Source organism: Littorina saxatilis, linkage group LG8 (genome assembly GCF_037325665.1).
Source record: "Littorina saxatilis isolate snail1 linkage group LG8, US_GU_Lsax_2.0, whole genome shotgun sequence".
Lineage (NCBI taxonomy): Eukaryota > Metazoa > Mollusca > Gastropoda > Littorinimorpha > Littorinidae > Littorina > Littorina saxatilis.
In genome coordinates this window covers 8,462,638-8,486,974 of record NC_090252.1, presented here as the reverse complement: position 1 = coordinate 8,486,974, position 24,337 = coordinate 8,462,638, and the positions used below count along the sequence as shown (strand labels likewise).

Here is a 24,337-nt window from a genome sequence, read left to right as displayed (position 1 = left end):
TACGCCAAAAAGAATAGAGATACAGAAAAGCGTGTTATCCTGCTCAGCGCGACCATTACGGCACAATTCTGGCTTGTCGATTTCACTGCCTTTGCCACGAGCGGTGGACTGACGAAACTACGAGTATGCGGTCTTGGTGAAAAAATGCAGTGCGTTCAGTTTCATTCTGTGAGTTTGACAGCTTGACTTAAAGTTGTTATTTCGCCTTACGCGACTTGTTTTTGGCTCACGTAAGTGTAGCCTATGCGATGCTAACTTTTGTCTGTCTGTGCGTGCGTGCGTGCGTGCGTATGTATGTATGTATGTCTGTGGTAGAAACTTTAACGTTTGAAGACGTCACAACATTTGAAGACGTCACATATGACGTAAGAGGGTTAGACGTCACGCGAAGGAATTACTGAAAGTCTCGGTCATTGTTATTTTGAGCGGGCCGAGACTAGTTTTTTCTTCGAAATCGGCCATTCAGATCTAGATCTAGTGTCTCGCTTTCTTGCACAGTGTCACCTATGCCGCTTACTGTGTGTGTGTGTGTGTGTATCATGTGTGACGAAGTGATTGAGTTTGTGTTACTGTTTGTCGATTTCTTACGTGAGCCTTGAAGGCTTCGCCTCTTGTTTATTTATGTATTTTTTTTTTGGGGGGGGGGGGGGGGGGGCTAAAAAATAAAGTTGGACTATTGAGTTTTGGTATGTGTCCCAGTGAAGGGATGCTCTTCTCATGCTGTGTTGGTGTACTTGATTGTTTACATGGGAAGGACAGTTTCTTTCATCAGTGGTGCTGTTGCAGCTAAATTTGTGTTGTCTTATGCTTTTTTTGTGTTTTGTGTGTGCGTTGTTTTTTTAAATCAAATAGAGGTTTTTGGGCACCTGCTATTTGTAAGCTGTTTCTGTCATTTTGTAAGTGGTAATAAATATATTTTGTGTTTTCCTCCTATTGGATTTATTGTGCTTTGCGGATAGACTATGAGTGTTCGATTTTGTAATTGGTATTGCTTGTCAGCTTGACGATCAGATGAAACGGACAATGATTATAGTGATTGCTAATTTGGACAGTTTTACTCTGTGATGCTATGCTTTGCTAACTTGGTTGTTCTGTCGCCAGAACTAGTGTCTATTTGGGACATGACGTGGTTATATGCTAGGAGCTATTATTCTGTGACAAATCTAATTTGTTATGTACTCAAGTGTAGCAAGCGTAGCATGTGGTGTTTTTTGAGCGTTTTGCTGTTATAGCTTTTGATAATGATTGCGGTGATACCATAACAATTGTCTTTTTGTTCTTTGTCTTCCATTGTGTCAGCTTTTTTTAAAAACGAAATCCATGACTTGACAATTTATAATGGGCTCTGGAATTCCATGGTTACCTTTTATGGATGTGTTTGTTTGTTTTCCTTTGTACATAACTTATGTATCAGTTTCTGAACTCAGTTACAGTTCTCAACTGAGAGGTGTTGTTATGGAGATGAAACAATCATTTACACAATTTATTGATTGAGGGCAAGAGCCTCAACCTTGGAAAATTAAGATTTTTGTCTGATAGGAAAAAAATATGTGTTTGTGTGTGTGTTTGCGTGCATGCATGTGTGACAAGGTGTGTGAGTGTGTGTGTGTCTGTGTATGTGTGCGTGTGTGTGTGACTGTATGTATGTGTGTGAATGTGTGTGTGTTCATGCGTGCGTGCATGCGTAGGTGTGTGTGTGACTAGGTGTGTGGGTTTGTGAGTGAGTGTGTGTGTGTGCGCGCGCGCTCACGTATGCGTGCTTTTTCTGCCACTTTTTACATTGATGACATTTACTTCACAGATGCAAGCAGGCCATTACTTTGTACATAAGATGTGCGTGCATTAAAGCCTGACATAGTCTTATTTAATTAGTTTAATTACTTCCAGGGCTTTTCCCATCATTGCGGGGATGTATAAATTAAGCTTCCTGCAAAGTTTTAGGTTTGAAGTCCTTACCAATAACGAGAAATAATTAATTCTTTATTGCATTGTTTAGCAACAGTTCTCCAGGACTTGGGCTATTTTTAGACCGTTGACGTAAACCAAAGATGGCGTTTGAGACTGTTCTGTTTACATTCGACACTATCAACACCACTTTGCAATACTGAAATAATTTTTTCTGTGTTCGAAAGCTACAGCCAATCGTTATTATATCCCCTTAGCCTCTTAGGTACAGTTTTATAACATTATTGGCACATGTAAACAATATGAATTAATTAATGAACGCTACGAATATGGCAGCCTTTAATCAGTGTGTGTGCATGATAACTTGAGCAATACGACCATTCATCAACGATTTACCAAACACAGACTTTGAAATGATATATCTGTGTTGGCTTGCCACTGTGTAGAATCAACTGCTGATATTTGCCTGTCCATTGCACAGTACAGTGGAACCCCCCTTTTAAGACCCTCACCCCACCCCCACCCCACCCCACCCCACCCTGTTATCTTTTCATAGTATATATATCTGTAAATTGACTCGTTTCTGGTAAAAAAAACAGATTTTTTTCCGAGTCTGAATTTTGGAGGTCTTAAGTGAAACGGGGGTTCCATGGTACATGTATTGTGGTTAACTGTGTAAGTCCAAGAAGTTTAGAGACAGTTTGTTTATGTCCAGAATAAACACTATCTTGAGTGCGACTAACATTGTTCAACATCTGTGGGCATTGAGAGAGTTGTCACGGTTTGTGTATGTTCTGTGTGTCTGTGTCCGTGTGTGTGTGAGAGAGAGAGAGAGAGAGAGAGAGAGAGAGAGAGAGAGAGAGAGAGACAAGACAAGACAAGACAAAATCTTTATTATCGAGGGTAATAGATAAGCAAGAATATTGCTTTTCAATTTACATCCAGCCCTCGCCCTAATATTGGGTCAACAAGAACAGAAAACAATATAATCAAAGAACTATCACATCAAACTTAATACATTATAACTGTATATATATACAGATACAAATTTAAAAAATAAATTGTCATGCTGCATTTTAAGAGAGAGAGAGAGAGTCCTAATGCTGTAATCAGCATGAACAATTGCGTTTTCAGTCAAGTTACATGATCCAGCTCTATAGTCCGATCTTCTATCTATGTCTCTGGTCCAATGAAGGTTTGCGGCTCTACGTACAGACAACTTGAAGAGATAGTACTTCCCCGCTTCTTGTCAAATGTTGTTGTAGAACTGCGTATCATTTAACACATTCACACACACACGCACACACACACACACACACACACACAATCATGCATTTCGCAAACTGCGTACACATGCACTCGCCAACTCACGGTAAAAAAAAGACTGAAACGTGACTGGCTGCAATCGGCACACCCCCAAACTTTCGACCTTGACCTCATGTGTTTGTTTCGGTTTGGACATGCGCACAATCCTCAGGCGCACACGCGTAACACCACTAGTAGGCACTAGCACAAGCAGACGATCAGAATCTGAATCTCATAAAATCTACGACGCCCTGTCTCGGGCAAGCATTTGCTGTGTCAGATCAGGTTAGGAAACTCACGCTTCAGTGAGTTAAAGCCCACACAGATCAAAGATGTCGGGAACTCGGGGGGTTCTGGTTTCTTTACAGCGCTGTGTTTTTGTTATTTCTGGTCAGGGGCAAGGCCTTTTCAGGTCAAAGCGAATGTCCACCGAAAGTGCCGTCAAAAGGTGTCTACGGACTTACAGTAGTGCCATGTATCGCAGCGCGTATTCCAGGGGTGAGTCTGTCAGTGTGTTAGGAAGTGTGAACAGAGCTGCGAAAATGAGCACTGTTAGCGGCAAGGAGACAGGCCTCCTGTTTCGACAGGTGAGTCAGTGATCATGATGTTCGATTTTTCTGACAGTGCGCGAGTGATCTAGTTGTTTATTTGCTTCTCTTTCTAGTAATTAGTATGAATTAGCGTAAGTGCTCCGCGCACCACCCCTGGCACCAGACCTGGCATTTAAACAAATAGCCTTTGATTGATTAATTGATTAATTGAATTTTTTTTAAATCGATCAAGACACAGTAGGGATTTGTTAGAATTGTTTAAATTAATTTATCTATGTATTTATTGAGGAGGACTGGGGTAGTACTGTCACAGACGGCCCTGTGTGTGTTTGTGTGTGAGAGAGGTCGAGAGAGAGAGAAGAGGGGGGGGGGGGGGGGGGGTAGGGAGAGAGCTGGTACAAAATGTAGTAAAAAGCTAAATCTCTAGGTGAAGGAACTCTAGCCACTCACACTGCCTTTCCTTCTCACAATACTGTGGAAGTCGTGGAACACAACCCTTTAATTTAAGATTTCCAAAATGTGAGAAAATCAGGTCTTAAAAGTTCAAGTTAAAGCGACAGTCTTAAAATTGAGGTAATTTACTTACATCGGCAGTGAACTGAAAATCCAAGAAAACAGGATCTTAAAAGGGGGGGGGGGGGGGGTGGGGGTTACGTTGCACTGTCCTCTGTTTTCTTTACTTGCAGCTACTAGACTACAAGTCATACACATACACCTACCTTCTGGCTGATCCAGTGTCTCGCATCGCTGTTCTCATCGACCCTGTCATCGATATGGTGGACAGAGATGTTGCTCTCGTTCGTGACCTTGGCCTTGACCTCAAGTACGCAGGTACTGCTGTTTGTCTTGCATACCACCGCAGTGTGCATACAACAGTCTTATCACTACCCCGACACGTTTTTCTTAATAAGCTGAAAGAAGGGTCAGTTACATATAGACAACAACAAAAACCTCAAGACTCTCAAAGCTGAACTGGCTTGATCCCCATCCTACCACTCAAAGGTTGACAGTGTAGTCAGTGGAAGGTGGTTTATTTGATTGTGTGATTGCTTTTTTTGTGTGTGTGCTGGAGACATGAGCATCAAATAGTCGCAACATAATTACAGGACAAAAAGAAAGAAAAAACAAAAGTCCAAATGTAGCAGAGATATTATTTATTGTGGAAGGTGTGTCATAAGAAATATAGAGTTTCTGTTATATCTCTCTCTCTCTCTTTCCTTTCCCTCGATTGCTTTGCGACCCCTAGCTCCTAATCCTTATCTCATTCAGCATGTTTTTTGCTTAGAATTAACTCTTACTCTTTTGGTCCAACTTTTTCCAACCTTTTTTCCCACCAACCCTCCGTCCAATCTCTCAAACTCATGTACACAGTTTTAACGGGGCTCAAATCAGCAAGATATGTAATGATAATAACTGTTTGGTTAAAGAGGGAGAGAAAATAAGAATATACAATGGCTTTGCGATTTGTGTTAAGATGATACACCTTTTGAGTTTCACACAGATGATGGGGGACGGGAGGGCGGGTTATTAATGAACAATCAAAAATCAACATTCCACAGTGCACAACGGAGAACATCACTGCATTTTTCAGAGTCAGGGATCACTGCATATCAACAACGTTCATCATTACATCATGACGTTAACAGTCTTTGGCTTTCTGCCCTGTGGTGACAGAATGGAAAGGTCAATTGGTAGAGAGAGAGAGAGAGAGAGAGAGAGAGAGAGAGAGAGAGAGAGAGAGAGAGAGAGAGAGAGAGAGAGAGAGAGAGTTCTAACTCTAAATGGTAAGCTGGTCAACAACATTGCAAGGTTACAAATGATGGTCGTCTACTCCTTACTCAGCAATCATTTGATGTGGGAAGTTTAATCTAACCTTGGAGGGGGTATGCCTGTAACTGAAGTGGTCACATTTCAGGATTATAGCTACCTATAGAGGAAGAGAAAGCTGGGAATGCCACAGGTATAGGCACCCGATCAAAGCATATTTGAATGCCCTACTTCATGAAGGTGGTGTAAGGTCAGTAAAATGGAGACCTGATATCCCTTCGGCTTTAGTGAAGAAAGTAACTTGTTAACTGTTCTTTTTCTCTCTGTCTCTTCCTATCTGTTCAGAAACACAAACAAACAAACGAACCAACAAACTTGACTTGAATCTTAATGCTTTTTTTTTACTGCCTGTGAAGATTAAACCAGCAACTGTCAGACTAGACTACAAATGTGCTGATAGTGATATGGGAGAATTTGTACTTTTTTTTAACCTCAACACACTCAGTTATCATACTTAGTCCTACATTACCAACCTAACCCCAGGCATTATCTAACTTAGTGCGCAGTGTACTATAGCTTCAAGCACAGGTTTATGATTGAACAAGTTCCTATCATTCTTCATTGGCTCTGTCGACGCCTGATTTGAACTGATTTACTTACCTTTGTATAATAAGCTGACCCTAGGGCGTCATCGTCCTGAACAAAATCTTCAAAATCTTCAAAATCTCCAAAACTTTGGAATTCTAGGTAGGGAAATCCTTTTGTAAAATGACATCAGCGCCTTTCGGTGATTGGTCAATGCATTACTCAGCTGGAGTGCCAACATAATGTGTGTCACCCTTGAAGTTAAAGCTAGTTGATTTTGCTTTTCAAACTGATATGAAGTAAACATGCAGGAGCATGGGGTTTTAAGTTACCTCGAACGGTGAGATCGACAGAATGTACAGTGCATAAATACGAACCGACGAGTCGAGATTGATCCCCATGCTCGAGAACTCACAACTGTAATAATACGCGGAGTCACATTTTTTTCTTTGTATATTTATATATGCACCTGCCAAGGAGCTCTCTATCAAGGAGATGCACCACAGATTTCCAGCCTGTGCTAGCAAAGGCCATCATACTGATAACAGTAACGTTAACAATACTATCATGGTTAACATAAACAAGCAGTTTTCTGATTTTGTACTTATAAAGTTATAGGGGGACATTTTGCTTATACAAACAGTCATTTTGGCGCTTTTTTCCCTCCCATTAGAAAAAAAACCTGCTGGATGTGCATTAAAACCTCTATTAAAACTTGACTGAAGTGAATTATCGCTTTCTTGCATGTTTATCAGTTAACAGAACTGAATGATCAACATACATTCAACAAAATACTATTCTCATTAACATAAATCAGATTAAATGAGTAAAAAGGATCTAAAACTAAAATTTTAAGTTTGTTTTTTAAAGTTCAAATTTAAAATTTGATTTTCAAAGTCACACCTGCAGCATTGTCAAACGGAGACGCCCAATAATAAAATGGAAAGCAGTCAAACTTGGCCTAGAAATCTAGTTGTGATTCTGTTTATCCAAATGCCGCACCAAGCAAATTTCATTGCATTAAATTGTTAAAATATATTTTTAACAAAACAACAGAGAAGAGGGAATGAGAGAGCGAGAGACAGAAGAGTGAGAGACGAACACACAGCCAGCCAGACAGAAATTAAGAGGGAGAGAGAGACAGATAGACAGAAAGTGTGTATGTGTGTGTCCTGATTCCAAAAACATATAAATATGTTATATTTGGATTAAAAACAAGCTCTGAAAATTAAAAATATAAAAATTATGATCAAAATTAAATTTCCGAAATCGATTTTAAAACATATTCATCTTATTCCTTGTCGGTTCCTGATTCCAAAAACATATAGATATGATATGTTTGGATTAAAAACACGCGCAGAAAGTTAAAATGAAGAGTAAGGTACAGTAAAGCGTGCTATGCAGCACAGCGCAACCGCTACCGCGCTAAACAGGCTCGTCACTTTCACTGCCTTTTGCACTAGCGGCGGACTACGGTCATTGTGAAAAAAATGCAGTGCGTTCAGTTTCATTCTGTGAGTTCCACAGCTTGACTAAATGTAGTAATTTCGCCTTACGCGACTTGTTATTCTTTTCAAAGGTTTTTAGTGGTGTATTGAAGATCAAATTTATCAAAGGTTTGCATGATTATCAAGTACTTCCAGTGAACGATTTCCCAGAATTACCTATTCTATTTTTAGTAACATTGTATTTTTTTGGAAAAGCCCAATGCGCAATTTTATCACCACGTGTCGACTGCAGGTAATGGTTGTCAACCACTTCTAATTGATAAACTTCTGCTCCAATTAAGTCAAAAACCAAAACATTCTCATTTTCCTCAGGTGCCTCTCTTACCTGATGTAATGTTTGTAAAAACTGTCACCTGTGGTTCAGACACTCGCTGAGTTTGCAATTACGAGATAGCTGCTCTCCTAGAAAATCTTGCAATGTTTGCAATTTTTTTTCTGGGTTATCTATTCTTGTCTGGTTCATTTTCACAAGGCTTTCAGGAACATCATAGGTCACTATCCTGTACTGGTCATTGGTGTCTCACATGTAATGGAAAAAAACAACCCACACCCCAAGTATATAATTTATTGATATGTATATGGGCAGGGGAGGAGTGCGAATAGTGTATGGGAAATGCAGTGAGTCGTCTGTGTAATATACATGTCTGTTTCTTATTCCCCAGATTCATTTATTCACTCGGATGTGAATGCGTGATGTATTGTGTAAAAAAATTTTTTTAAAAATCCATCTCACACGGCATTGAATATGTGCATGATATAAATTGCATAACCTTTTTTTTTACAAATTTAAAAAAAAAAATCCCTGCGCTTAGAACTGTACCCACGGAATACGCGCGATAAAAGCCTCATATTGATTGATTGATTGATTGATTGATTTATCTGACGTGTTTTCTTGTTTTCTTTTTGGTTTTATTGTTTATCAGGCTGGGGCATTCTCCGTCGATATGCACATTTCAGAGGAAACCTGATCGGGTTTATTGTTTATCAGGCTGGGGCATTCTCCGTCGATATGCACATTTCAGAGGAAACCTGATCGGGTTTATTGTTTATCAGGCTGGGGCATTCTCCGTCGATATGCACATTTCAGAGGAAACCTGATCGGGTTTATTGTTTATCAGGCTGGGGCATTCTCCGTCGATATGCACATTTCAGAGGAAACCTGATTGGGTTTATTGTTTATCAGGCTGGGGCATTCTCCGTCGATATGCACATTTCAGAGGAAACCTGATTGGGTTTATTGTTTATCGGGCTGGGGCATTCTCCGTCGATATGCACATTTCAGAGGAAACCTGATTGGGTTTATTGTTTATTGGGCTGGGACATTCTCCGTCAATATGCACATTTCAGAGGAAACCTAATTGGGTTTATTGTTTATCGGGCTGGGTCATTCTCCGTCGATATGCACATTTCAGAGGAAACCTGATTGGGTTTATTGTTTATCAGGCTGGGGCATTCCCCGTCGATATGCACATTTCAGAGGAAACCTGATTGGGTTTATTGTTTATCAGGCTGGGGCATTCTCCGTCGATATGCACATTTCAGAGGAAACCTGATTGGGTTTATTGTTTATCAGGCTGGGGCATTAATTCTCCGTAGATATGCACATTTCAGAGGAAACCTGATTGGTTTTCCTTGAAATTAAAGTAATCTGGAAGGAAAAAACATCGGATCAAAAAATCTTTTGTTTCTGCCACGAAGTGAAAGTTCAATTTTTTCACCCTGGATGAAAAGATCACATTATATAGAATCAGTATGTCTTCTTCTTCGGCGTTCCAGGGACTCAGTACACAAGTCCTGATCAATGTGCTATGGTACACTGTCCAGAAATAATGACATTTCCTGCCAGGAAAAAAGCCAAAAAACAATTTCGGCCTACTAGAAATTCTTGCAGTGTGTGCATTTTTTGTGTGTGCTTTTTTTTCTGGGTTATCTGTTTTTGTCTGGTTCAATTTGAACTTGCACTGGCTTTTCTGAAAAGTACAGGTCCCACTATGATCCTTTGCTAGTCATATATGTGTCACATGCAGTGAGAAAAGAACAACTGCACATGTTCAGGGCGAGGATAGGGGTGCTCCGGTGTAACACGAAATTTGTACTCCACGAAAAATTTACTCCGGAGTAAATATTTCGTACGAAATTCTTACTCCGAGTACACTTTTCGTACGAGAAAAGAACTCCCCATATTAAGGCACGAAAAAATTACTACCTCCACAAAATTTTTACTCCCCAGTTTTTTACTTCCAGTAAAAATCTTGTACGCAAAAATGGGATGCGGGCGAAGGGATAATGCCAATAAGTGATCTCGCGCACACGAATGTCGCGCTACCCTCCTTCCACCCCTTCCACCACCAAGACTAACAGGGGACAAGGGAGTAAAAATTTCGTACACCTGGCATGGGAAGTTAAATTGCTCGTGTTGGGGTGAAGTAATTTATTCGTTATTTATTCGTCAGGGGAGTAACATTTTTGTACGAAATGGTTACTCGGAACTCACCTGTCTTGGGGAGTAATTTTCTCGTGCAATGGGGGAGTGCTTTTGTCGTAAAGGGAGAAAGTTTTTCGTACGAAATGTTTACTCCGGAGTAAAAATCTCGTGGGAGTAATTTTCTCGTGTTACACCGGCAGGAGGGTGGGGGCCATGAAGGAAAGTAAATGATGAAGGTGCAGTAACTGGTGTGTGTTACTGTTATATACAATAACATGTCCCTGTGTCTCATTCTCTAGATTAAAAGTACATTCCTTCTTGTGTAAGTGATCATGCTTCTGGGCACTGTGCAGAGTTTGAGTTTGTACCTCCCATTGAGAGATATCCATGCACGCACACGCACGCACACACACACGCACGGTGCACGCACACACACACACACACACACACACACACACACACACACACACACACACACACACACACACACACACACACACACACACACACACACACACACACACACACACACACACACACACACACACACACACAGATCGAAATACAGACACACCAATGGAAGGACATGACAAACACAGTCAGATAGTTGTGACTTTGAAATTTGACAAGGGCAAGCCGCACTTTCATTATACCTGGAGGTTATCAAAACCCAGAAGAGTTTAAAGTTTTAAAACTCGAGCTCAACAACTGAGAATACCTCATTATAATGTTAATTGTTGCGGTCTCTGCTCGTTACTTTAAGACTCTCCTGAATACACAGGTGAGTCAATAAAATGTAGAAAAATACTGAAAAAGTCTGATCAACGCAAAGACTGCTCATAATAATAATCTAGCTTTAGGAATGTTTTTTATCTATCGTTGCGACAAGTTTCAGCGTTTGCCCAACTGTCCATTGCCAAACAACATAATTATCCAGATACATGTACTACAATATATCAACATAAATGTGCCAAACTGATGATTTGCTAAAATCCAAAAAATAGATTCCCGCAGTGGGGCACTGCGGTTATGAAATTAAAGGCCCCTCCTGTTTTTGGAACCGCAGGAGCTTTCTAGTTTGCTGTTAGGTAGATTTTTGGTTCCTCTTTCCTGTCATTCTCTCTTTTTCTTCATGAATTCTTTTCTTTTTTCTGCCTTCTTGCTCATTCACCTGTATTTTTTCCAAAAATCTCTTCTCTTGCCGCTTGTCTCGCGATTCATGTATAGTTTAATCTGTTAGTGTTCTGATGTAAGTCCAGCAGTAGATAGGTTAAGCCTATTTTAACATACTGGAAACTGGTAATCTTCCAGTAGGTATTAATTTAGTTTTACTAAAGCCTGCTGGGACACAAGAAATGGGTTAGTGCATTTGTAAACAGGAATCGCTTGACAAGTGGCCCCCTTCATCCCCCCCTTCCTCGTCCTGATATGGCTCTGCGTAGTCGGCTGGACGTTAAGCAACAAATAAACAAACAAACAAACAAACAAAAAATAGATAGACTGCAAAATGCATGAACCGTTCCAACATCTCAATCAATCAATCAATCAATCAATCAATCAATCAATCAATCAATATCAGGCTTATATCGCGCGTATTCCGTGGGTACAGTTCTAAGCGCAGGGATTTATTTTTTAATTTTTTAAAATTTTTATTTTATGCAATTTATATCGCGCACATATTCAAGGCGCAGGGATTTATTTATGCCGTGTGAGATGGAATTTTTTTTACACAATACATCACGCATTCACATCGGCCAGCAGATCGCAGCCATTTTGGCGCATATCCTACTTTTCACGGCCTATTATTCCAAGTCGCACGGGTATTTTGGTGGACAATTTTATCTATGCCTAACCAATTTTGCAAGGAAAGACCCTTTTGTCAATCGTGGGATCTTTAACGTGCACACCCCAATGTAGTGTACATGAAGGGACCTCGGTTTTTCGTCTCATCCGAAAGTCTAGCACTTCAACCCACCACCTAGGTTAGGAAAGGGGGGAGAAAATTGCTAACGCCCTGACCCAGGGTCTTTATCAAGAATTGTAAGTTAAAAGAACTTTTAATTTTTGACAAACCATGACATTCACAAGTACATCGACCCAAGTCTTATTGGACTGACGGCATCTCCTTTCAAAAGATTGGATCCAAAATGTCAGATCATTTCTCTCATTTGTCTCATGATTATTGGTTTGTCAGTTCACCATGAAGACCATTGGGTGGACATAACTTGTAAATTTTTTTTTATTTTGTGAAAAATTAACAACTGACAGCCCACTTGCTGCTTGGTGAACATCACGGGGCAACAGATATATATATATATATAGACACAACCAGCATCGATCGCGGAAGAAGAAAAAGTAAAAAATTAAATGTTCCATAAATTTACCTTGGTCAATTTTTGATTACTGATGTTTCGCTACCTGTCGTAATATTTAATGTGTTCTTTTCCAGTCAACACACACGTCCACGCTGACCACATCACAGGGACGGGCGAGATCAAGAAACGCGTGGCAGGATGTAAGAGTCTCATCTCCAAGGTGAGCACGGCGAAGGCAGACGTTCACATCAGCGAAGGCGACGTCATCAAGTTCGGCCCCTATCAGCTGGACTGCTACAGCACGCCTGGTCACACTGACGGTGAGTATACAACAATATAGCTATTCTGATGAACACGTGGGGGAATTCGGGGGCTGTGATTGGATGGTCTCTTCCGATCATCAAAGCATAATGCGGCGGAAGTCAGCCATTTTACTCAATATCCAAAAGCATATTGTCGATAACAAAGACGCATGGTTCCGGTTTCTTCCACGTGTATAAAGTACACGCATACCTCGCCAGGTTTGTTTCTGTGACTAGTCGACAGACGATGCCATTTGCCTTGTGTGTGTTTTTGTTGTTGCTTACTGTACATGACATACATTACGTGTAAAATCCAGTTCTTTAACAGGCAACAAACCTTGTAAATTTCCAGAAGCTGCAATCTGAAGCGACCTATCTCTGATTCTAGCAGACGATCTCTCCAATGTTTAACACAAAATCAGCAAACTCTCCTGTCACATAGAACGTCCATTGTATAGTGCAATGTTGAAATGAAGTTACCGGTCTGAAACATTTAGTCGTTTCTTCTGAGACAATCCTTGTTCTCTTATCATCTACAGATTTACCGCAGTCTTCACCACGCGAATTCCCAACAGAAGTCAGACTTTCGAACATACAATATACGTAGGCAAGCATGATACGTCATGACGTCATATGATTCCTAGCATATTGACGTAATGCTAAACATCCGGTTATCTCGAGTTTTCTCCGTAATACATGTCCGTGGGTTTTTCAATGTTCGGTTATTTCCGTGGCTTCATGCGGAAAGGGAACCGTCGTCTGCAATCAGTGACATGGACCATTCTGGTACTTGTTGCTGACAAAAACATGATTTTAACACAGAATTTAATGTCAGAATAGCTATATAAACGCTATTGTGTTTTCATCGTAGCAATAGGGTCCGATATTTAGACTCGAACAAGTATAATGCGACTCGTCTTCGACTCGTCGGCATTATACTTGTCTCGTCTAAATATCAGGCCCTATTGCTACGCTGAAAACACAATAGCTGGTAATGGTACCTGTGGTACCCAGCCAAAGGTGACCCTACATTGCAGGTGGCCTGTTCTGACAGGTATATTTCGATGGAGGGACAACAGTCTTTTCACACTTGTTCTCTCATTGGAGGGGCCTCATATCGCGGGTTTGGGGGCGGGGATGTAGCTCAGTCAGGGCGGGGATGTAGCTCAGTCAGGGCGGGGATGTAGCTCAGTCAGGGCGGGGATGTAGCTCAGTCAGGGCGGGGATGTAGCTCAGTCAGGGCGGGGATGTAGCTCAGTCAGGGCGGGGATGTAGCTCAGTCAGGGCGGGGATGTAGCTCAGTCAGGGCGGGGATGTAGCTCAGTCAGGGCGGGGATGTAGCTCGGTCAGGGCGGGGATGTAGCTCAGTCGGTAGCGCGCTGGATTTGTATCCAGTTGGCCGCTGTCAGCGTGAGTTCGTCCCCACGTTCGGCGAGAGATTTATTTCTCAGAGTCAACTTTGTGTGCAGACTCTCCTCGGTGTCCGAACACCCCTCGTGTGTACACGCAAGCACAAGACCAAGTGCGCACGAAAAAAATCCTGTAATCCATGTCAGAGTTCGGTGGGTTACAGAAACACGAAAATACCCAGCACACTTCCTCCGAAAACGGCGTATGGCTGCCTAAATGGCGGGGTAAAAAACGGTCATACACGTAAAATTCCACTCGTGGAAAAAACACGAGTGTACGTGGGAGTTTCAGCCCACGAACGTAGAAGAAGAAGAAGAATAGGACTGGGACACTTGTCCTATGATTTTATTCAAAAGAAAATGTGCTAACGATTTTTTATTTTTTTAAAATATGAGACAATCAGGTCTTTTAAACAAGGGGCCTTTAAAATGGAGGTTGATATACAGACATTGCGAAGAGAAAATGTGAAAAAGCAAGCTCTTAAATGGTTTAAAAGCCTGGATGTGCTCGAGTGTGTCCTCTGTGTACACTACATTGGGGTGTGCACGTTAAAGATCCCACGATTGACAAAAGGGTCTTTCCTTGCAAAATTGTATAGGCATAGATAAAAATGTCCACCAAAATACCCGTGTGACTTGGAATAATAGGCCGTGAAAAGTAGGATATGCGCCGAAATGGCTGCGATCTGCTGGCCGATGTGAATGCGTGATGTATTGTGTAAAAAAATTCCATCTCACACGGCATAAATAAATCCCTGCGCCTTGAATATGTGCGCGATATAAATTGCATAAAATAAAAATAAAATAAAAAATAAATAAATCCCTGCGCTTAGAACTGTACCCACGGAATATGCGCGATATAAGCCTCATATTGATTGATTGATTGTGTCAGTATTTTACAAGCAAGGCCTTGCTTGTGGTGTGTGCAGGGTGTATGTCCCTTGTGCTGCGGTCCGAGGGTCTTGTGTTCACCGGAGATGCGGTGCTTATCCGAGGGTGCGGCAGAACAGATTTCCAGCAAGGTAAGACTTTGCAAAGCAATGTTGTTTCATAAATTATGAGTTACTGAACCGCGGCAGAACACATTTCCAGCAAGTTTAGACTTTTCAAAACAATGTTGTTTCATAAATTATGAGTTACTAAACCGCGGCAGAACACATTTCTAGCAAGTTTAGACTTTTCAATACAATGTTGTTTCATAAATTATGAGTTAGTTAATCCAAAAACAAAGAGACTGCCAACGTTCCAAAATTCAGAATCAAAAAACAAGAAAGGTAGGTTGTTGGAACGTTTGTTATTGACAAAACAATACATTCACAATACAATCTTAATAATATTATTTTGTCAATAACAAACGTTCCAACAACCTACCTTTCTTGTTTTTTGGATTATGAGTTAGTTAACCAAATCCATGTTTCTCTTGTGTCGTACCATTTGCGGGTGATTTATTTTGCATGTGTTTTATTTGACAAATGGAAAAAAGTCACAGTGTTGATGGCATAGTCCTGTATTAACCCTGTGGAAGTGACGTCACATACAGAAAGAAGTGCAACCGTTTGAGATTAACCCTGTTTGACCACCAACCTCAAACATGGCTAAATCGGGTCAGTTAGTAAGACGTTAAACAGTTTCAGTTATCATCAACAAATCGACGTCGTCCGGGAATTTTGGCCAAACTCGTTTTAGAAAACTTATCAGGAGAAGGCCAAAACTGATTATTTTTATTCTGAAATATTGTTGTGTTGACAGCATGAAATAGGGTTGGTGGGGTTACCATACCCTTGCAAGGATTCCTGTTCTTACCCCTTATATTTATTAAAACATGTATAAATTAAATCTGCATGTGTCTTGCCCCTTCAGAACCAACTGATTGCAATTTGGGCTTTGCTTCAGTTCGACTAGTTTTTGTGAAACTAGAGGTCAGTGTTTAGAGTAGATCACCTACATGTACTTTTCTTATTTTGCAGGAGATGCTGGGAAGCTGTACGACTCGGTCCACACTAAGATTTTATCACTGCCTCGTTTCTTTAAACTTTACCCTGCCCATGACTACACAGGTGAGTGTATACATGACTCAAATCAGTAAATAGATAAATTAATTAATGAACAATATGACAGAGACGTGTGTGTGTGTGTGTGTGTGTGTGTGTGTGTGTGTGTGTGTGTGTGTGTGTGTGTGTGTGTGTGTGTGTGTTTTTTGAGAGAGAAAGAGAGAGAACTGCTAAGCGGCCAACTGAAAACATTTGCAGGTATAAGAAGACCGAGAGTTGAAAATATTATATATCGATTTCTTGCCTCGTGTAAATAAAACCCACACACACAAAAAATAACACAAAAAAACAACTTTAAAAAGTATTAGCAAAAACAAAAGAAAAAAATATGCGATCCAAATAACTGACCGGTAAAATATAATGACATGCACATTTGTTGATGATCGTTGAAACTCAAGTTTATTGTCTTAACTTATTGACCCTCTAATACAGGTCAGACGTCCAGCACAGTGGGCGAGGAACTCCAGCACAACCAGCGACTGACTCGCACGCGAGACGAGTTTATCAAGATCATGCACAACCTCAACCTGCCCTACCCAAAACAGATTGGTGAGTGTGCATTGATAAAACAATGTTAACAAATAAAGGGAAGTAAGCGCTCTAAATGCATATACGACTTGTGTCTGTGTGTCTGTTCGCGATGCGCGGCCAAGGTTCTCGATGGATCTGTTTCAAATTTGGTGGCCATATTCAGGTACACCCGGGACACAACCTGGTCGATGAGATATTTCAACACGTGCTCTCAGCGCGCAGCGCTGAACCGATTTTGGTTTTTTTGTCTGGATCCACTACCAGTAACTCTTCCTTATCTTCTCCAGTGTTTTCAGCGTTTACCTCCCTTCCTTCGTGTGGCGTCAATCCATATTCCCGTTTCTATTTTTAGAAGGTCACTGTCGACAACGCTCAATCCATATTCCCGTTATACTATTTTTACTCTTCTCCAGTGTTTTGCGCGTTTATCTCCCTTCCTTCGTGCGGTGCGCTAAGCCGGGTATTTGGCTTGACTTCTTCCCGGCGAAGCCGTACCCGGCGAAGCGGGTATTCATCTAGTATATATATATATATGTGTCACACGCTTTCCTTCTTTGCCACTACTAAAGCAAACGTGTGCAAGATTGTATGTTACACGCTTTGGAGCATGTGCAAGAACGGATTCAAACTCGAAATCGTCCCTCCAAAAGCCCCAAAATGCACACACGACTTTTATTTCTCCTGCTGTTATCGTTTCTTCTCTTTACAAATTCTTCAACACTGAGAATCCTGAAAACAACATCCCAGATGACAGTACTGTTTCCATACGTGAATTTAGCTGCCCTTGGAAAGTGGCTCGCTCAGGAGGCCTGTTAGTCTGAAACTAGAAGGACAGAGTTCTGAACATAGATGACAAAGATCCCAGAAAGAACAAACATTTCGCGGATGCAGACACAGAAAGACGCCATGAAGAATGCGATGCTTCAAAAGATACAGACTGTGACGATGACTGTGACGTCATTCACATATACCGAGACGTCATTCACAGTTGTTCGGTCACTTCCGTCAAAAAGTAGATCTCTCCACAATGGCTGCTCATGTGTTTAGGTTTGTCAAGCTTGAGTACGCAAAATGTGTTTGTTCTCTCCTCTGTTGAAGCTGTGAGACATAAATGCTATTCCGACTTTGTCGTGTGACAGAGTTTTCTTCCACACTCGATTAGCTGATGTCTAACTCAGCCTGACGGCTTCGTTAGACAATCAACGTAATCTCGTGTGGAAGAAAACGTCTGTCACACGACCAAGTCTGAATAGCAGGTAATACGACATGTGTAATAAGTAAGTGAGAGTTATCCCGAACCAGTCCCCTTACACCTGAGAGAATAACAAGCATTGAAATGAACAAGCGACTTACATCCTCATTTCAACCAGGAGAATGCTGAGGTTCTCAGGCCTGAAAGTGGCGAGTATTTTACTTGCCATGGCAAGTAAAAACATGTAACTGGCGAGTAGAAATGTTCATCTACTCGCCAAATGCGAGTCAAGTTGCTGAAACAAATTGTTGGTTTGGCTAGTAAAGTTTGCTCTCTGGCTAGTGCATTTTCAGAATCATTAGCCAAAGGCGAGTACACCATTTGTTTGACTTTCAGGGCTGGTTGTAAATAAACTGTCACTTACTCTGTTACACATGTTGTATACATTTAGAGCGCTAATTACTTCCCTTTGTTTATCAGATCTCTAAACAGCACCCTGCCTCATTTGTTTAAGATTGTCAATGATCAAAATAATCTGTACTCACCCAGACACAGGGACAGCACAAGTACAACGCTAACATGTTTGCCTATGGAGGCTTCTTCAGAACACAAATAAATAAAGTTAGCTGAAAAGCAAAAGTAAAACTAAAAGCAATTTTACAAATTTACATTATGCTTTTTACAGCTACTAACAGAACATGCACTCAACAGTTCTACTGCTTCATTTCACAGTCACCACGTTTTCAAAACAATCCATCTTATCCACTTATCAAACACTTTTGTCACTGCCTGTCTGTCTCTCTTCCCTGTCACTACAATTCTCATTATCCATAACTGACACCAACTTCAGCTCTAGTCGAACCTCCCTTTTACGACCTTCAACAATATGACAACAATCGGAACTTAAATGGGGCGCTCCATTCTACATACTTATAACACAGTCGCACTCTACACCCTCTGGTCGCGCACACATGTACACTAAGCATGGGCGGGGACGTAGCTCAGTTGGTAGCACGCTGGCTTTGTAGCCAGTTGGTCGCTATCAGCGTGGGTTCGATCCTCACGTTCGGCGAGAGATTTATTTCTCGGAGTCAACTTTGTGCAGACTCTCTTCGGTGTCCGAACACCCCTGTGAGCACACATGCGCACGAAAAAATCCCACGTTCACAGCGAAAGTCTGAGGGCTTGGAAAACACGAAGACACGCATGCATCATCTCTCGTCTCCGATTATCATGATCGTATTTCGATACTTTGACGAGACAAACCCAATGCTGGTGTGTCGAAGAAGACAGCCACACCGGGTTTGTTTGAATCAAAGTATCACACCATATAATTCAACATATTACCAATACCTGTCCCAATATAGACCAGTTGGTCTTAGAGGACGTTAAACCCTAATAGTCCGTCACACTAAGCACACACCCATGTTCGACAACATGTTTTGGCCCTGTTGATCTCTGATCAACCCTTTTTCTTGTAGCTTTTTTGGTTCATTTTTTAACTTGTGTCGTGAAGAAACCTCCATAGCCGGCGAAAATGTTGGCTTTCTGTGCTGTCCCTGCCTTGGTGACCACAGAATTATTTTGTGTTCTATGGTCGGTTTATTATATAAGGCCAAAAAAAAAAAAGGTCTGTTTACGGTAACATAGGCCAAAAAAATAGGGTCGGTAGGTCGGGATTTTTTATTTTTTATTTTTTTCCCAAAAAACCATATTTTGACGTTATTTTGCCAAAAAAACAAGATTTTTTTTTATTTTTTTTCCCAAATGCCAAAAAAAAGTCTAGGGTCGCGCGAAAAAACTAGGGTCGGTCGGGTTACCGTAAACAGACCTATTTTTTTTTGGGGCCTAAAGGGAAGCAAGCGGTTAAAAACGGGCGTCGACAGAGCCAATGAAGCGGGAAAGCAACACTGATGGGGTCTATGTCGACCAAAAGAGTGGGATTCCCTGTAGGTGGAGTTCCAGGAGGGGGATTCCACAGGGTGGAGTTTTTCAATAAAACTTGCAAACCATACTCGATTTTCTAAGAAATATCAAAAAAGATTGAAAAACATCAAATTCTACCGATGTCGCCAAGCATCACGTGACTTTCAGCGATATCAGCGACACGCTACAGGAACTAAATCCTGTGGTATTCCCTGTATACAGGGAATCCCCCTCCAGGAACTCCACCTACAGGGAATCCCACTCTTTTGGTCGACATAGACCCCATCAGCGCAACTAACTTGTAGTTTTCATTCGGAGGGAAAAGTAGTCCTTGTAGACAGGTGTAGTCATTATTTGATTTTTTTTCTTCTTTTTCATGAATACAGTATCAAAAAACAAGAACGGTAGGTAACTGGAACGTTTATTATTGACAAAACAAAACGTTACGTTTACTAGTAGACAGATAGACAAACACTTATGAAACAGATGTTTTAAAATTACAAATGTATATCGATTCTGACCGGCACGGTTGGCCTAGTGGTAAGGCGTCTGCCCCGTGATCGGGAGGTCGTGGGTTCGAACCCCGGCCGGGTCATACCTAAGACTTTAAAATTGGCAATCTAGTGGCTGCTCCGCCTGGCGTCTGGCATTATGGGGTTAGCTGCTCCGCCTGGCGTCTGGCATTATGGGGTTAGCGCTACGACTGGTTGGTCCGGTGTCAGAATAATGTGACTGGGTGAGACACGAAGCCTGTGCTGCGACTTCTGTCTTGTGTGTGGCGCACGTTATATGTCAAAGCAGCACCACCCTGATATGGCCCTTCGTGGTCGGCTGGGCGTTAAGCAAACAAACAAACAAACAAAAATATGGATTGTGAATGTTAGAACGTTGGCACTCTATTTGTTTATGGATTCATGAATACAGTCATTTTGCTTTTCTTTATTTTCAGACAAAGCCTTGCCCGCGAACATGGTGTGTGGGGTGTTTGATGCATCTCAATAATATACCTATTACCTGACACTCCTGTCATCTTCAAAATCTCCTTAAAAGTTAAAGGTATCATCCTTCTCACGGACACGATTTAGTTTTACCTCAGCAGTTCTGTTCAGGCTTTTACATGTTATAAAAGCATGGATCTTTTGCCTTCGATAGATACTAAAAATCAACAACTTGGCTGTTTTATATGCAGAGTGAGAATTGTTTGCTGAATTGATTTAGCAAAAACATCAGTGTCAGTTTTCAAATTTGAAGAGACTTTTTTTGTTTTTTACTGTGCGCAAAAAGCATCCAAACTTATGCTGTTGGTGATTTGCATGTACAATGCATTTATTTGCATGTATTTAATTTGAAGGATGTTTTTTTCCTGAGTGTTAAAACTAGACAGATCTGAAGGGTTGAACAGGAACCGGTGCATGAGATGGAATGCACTGTACCTTTATATACATGCATTACTCCCCAGTTTTCAGATATCAAGTCCTGCATGTGAATGTTCTGTGAGTGATAAAAGTCAATGTGGCCTGCTTGTAATTTGCTTGAATGCTGACATCTTCTTCTTCTTCTTCTTCTTCTTCGTTCATGGGCTGCAACTCCCACGTCTACATGACTGGGTTTTTACGTTATGACCGTTTTGAGTGCTGATATGGGCGGGGATGTAGCTCAGTCGGTAGCGCGCTGGATTTGTATCCAGTTGGCCGCTGTCAGCGTGAGTTCGTCCCCACGTTCGGCGAGAGATTTATTTCTCAGAGTCAACTTTGTGTGCAGACTCTCCTCGGTGTCCGAACACCCCCGTGTGTACACGCAAGCACAAGACCAAGTGCGCACGAAAAAGATCCTGTAATCCATGTCAGAGTTCGGTGGGTTATAGAAACACGAAAATACCCAGCATGCTTCCTCCGAAAACGGCGTATGGCTGCCTAAATGGCGGGGTAAAAAACGGTCATACACGTAAAATTCCACTTGTGTAAAAAACATGAGTGTACGTGGGAGTTTCAGCCCACGAACGAAGAAGAAGAAGAAGAAGAGTGCTGATATAACTGACAGAGTGAGTGAATACAGAATGATGTAAGCTAGTGCATGGTCTTGCAGATTTAGTATGTGTGTATGCGACAGTTTACTTGTACAAACAACTGAAACATCTTTTGAAAGGACTGTAAATTTACAGATTTTAGATATTTTTCTTTCAGACCTGGGAACCCATACGATTTTGCCGTATTTTGTATGCATGATTGTCGAGAATACGATCAGTGGGAAAAAAATACGACGAGAAAAATTCCTAGACTATTTTCTTCACAAGCCCATCCCGAAGCCGATCCAGTATTTTGGCTCATGCGTGATTACAGTTTTTGTCAGTTAACATTAAAACAAGAAGAGCAAACGCTCGATCGAGTCACTTTCGCAGTTCTGAATATTATATGAGGCATCAGATGGACAGGAAGAAATTGCTATTCACAACACAATACAGATGTAAATAATTTGATGTAAAGAATAATCCTATAAAGTTTGAATCAAATCCGATGAATAGTTTCAGAGATATGATATTTCAATTTTTTTCCTTCAAGACATACCTGTGACCTTGAAAAAGGTCAAAGGTCACCAAAGCAGACGTCAAAGTGTAGAGGTCACTGGGAGTCACGTTCACATAAAATTTGAGCCCGGTCACTTTTATAGTTTCCGAGAAAAGTCCAACGTTAAGTTGTGTGTTGCCGAACAGAAAAGGCTAGTTATCTCCCTTGTTTTTCTGATAACGTTCGTAAAAGGCTACAGATGTAAATACTTTGATGTAAAGAATAATCCTACAAAGTTTCAATCACATCCGATGAACTTTGTCAAAGATATAAAATGTCTAATTTTTCCTTTGACGCTGACCTGTGACCTTGAAAAAGGTCAAAGGTCAACGAAACCATCGTTAAAGTGTAGAGGTCATTGGAGGTCACGACTAAACAAAATATGAGCCGGATCGCTTTGATAGTTTCCGAGAAAAGTCCAACGTTAAGGTGGTGTCTACGGACGGCCGGCCGGCCGGCCGGACAGCCGGCCGGCCGGCCGGACAGACTAACACTGACCGATTACATAGAGTCACTTTTTCTCAAGTGACTCAAAAAGCATTTGTTTTAAATGTATTGGTAAACTGTGACGGATGCGCGTGAGGCATGTTTTAATCAATGGATGTTCAAACGCTGTGTGGAGTACGCTCATTTTTCTGAAAATACACCAAGTTTGTTTGAGAATACTCGAAGTGCAAAACAGGGGTTCCCAGGTCTGCTCTTTGTATAAATAAAATAAAATAAAATAAAATAAAATACACTTACATCGAAATGTTGATTTCAAGGGTACGTGTTCAAATTCATACTGAGATCACACTGTTCAGCTGAATGCTTTGTACACATGCTCTCCTTTCTGTTAAAGTTGGGAACTTTTTTCCCCAATAATGGAGCTGTTCGCATTAATGCCATTTTTCACATCGAAGTCGAGTTGTGTACTGCTGCAACTGCAAGATATTCTTGCAATTATTTGTGATCTGATCACATTTTTTGTGATCAATTCTATAATTACTTCCAAGCACCTGCAAGATCTCAAAGACGTTTGAATCGCATGCATGTATATTGTAAGGCAACGAGTGTCGCCAATCTATTTTAAGTGTGCCTGTTTTTATTATGCGATACAAATCATATGGTCATTTGCTTGATAATTGAAAGGTTTGTGTTCTCTTCAGCTGTGTTCCTCGAACTATTTTCATTATTCCAGTAGTCATGACTATTTTCTTACTATTGCTTTTGTACAGAATAATAAAAGGAGTCAAATAGTTTTACATTGACAAACCCTCCCGTTTGGACAATGTGACCGAGACCTGTGTGTGTGTGTGTGTGTCTGTGTCTGTGTGTCTGTGTGTGTGTCTGTGTCTGTGTGTGCATGTGTCTGTGTCTGTGTGTGTGTGTGTGTGTGTGTGTGTCTGTGTGTGTGTCTGTCAGGCATGGGAATTGAAAATTGTAAAAAAGGCGGAAAATTTATAACTGAAGACGCGAAGCGTCATGTCGACGGCGCGAAGCGCCTAGCCTTACTAGGGGGGTCCGGGGGCATGCCCCCCCGGAAAATTTTTTCTCCAAAGAACCCAGATGGTGCAATCTGGTGTCATCTGAGCTCCAAGTTTGCCATTAAATTCTGTTCTTAGAATCAGAGTTTTTAGTACAAAAATGTACCAATTTTTGCTTTTTTGAAGAAAAAAATATATACATGTATTATATGGTTTAAATTTGTTAAAAAACTGATCTGAGACAAACAGGAACATGTAACTTGTAACACAATCTGTGCAATCTGGTTTACTTTCAAACATACAAGTTCAAGTAACTGAGGCGGGCGGTAGCAGTGCGTGAACAAAGTACGGACAGTTTTCGCGGGCTTTTGCGCAAAGGCCAAAGTAACCGGTGCTTTTTTTTGTGTGCCTCCCCCTTTTATTTTTTCGGCGGACACTTTTGCATTTTCGGCGGAACAAAAAAACAAATTCGGCGGAAATCCGTCGTTGGCGGACAATTCCCATGCCTGGTCTGTGTGTCTGTGTGTGTGTGTGT

The 24,337-nt window shown here is 41.1% G+C and overlaps 1 protein-coding gene across 1 annotated transcript; it reads left to right on the top strand.

Moving 5' to 3' along the window:
• Positions 1-3,389: 3,389 nt before the first annotated feature.
• LOC138972700 (persulfide dioxygenase ETHE1, mitochondrial-like) lies at positions 3,390-22,441 on the top strand. Its single transcript, XM_070345359.1, has 7 exons — positions 3,390-3,797; positions 4,448-4,592; positions 12,496-12,681; positions 15,002-15,094; positions 16,040-16,129; positions 16,556-16,672; positions 20,722-22,441. The coding sequence occupies exons 1-7, from the start codon at positions 3,543-3,545 to the stop codon at positions 20,772-20,774; spliced, it is 939 nt and encodes a 312-aa protein (XP_070201460.1). The 5' UTR covers positions 3,390-3,542; the 3' UTR covers positions 20,775-22,441.
• The last annotated feature ends 1,896 nt before the right edge of the window (positions 22,442-24,337 follow it).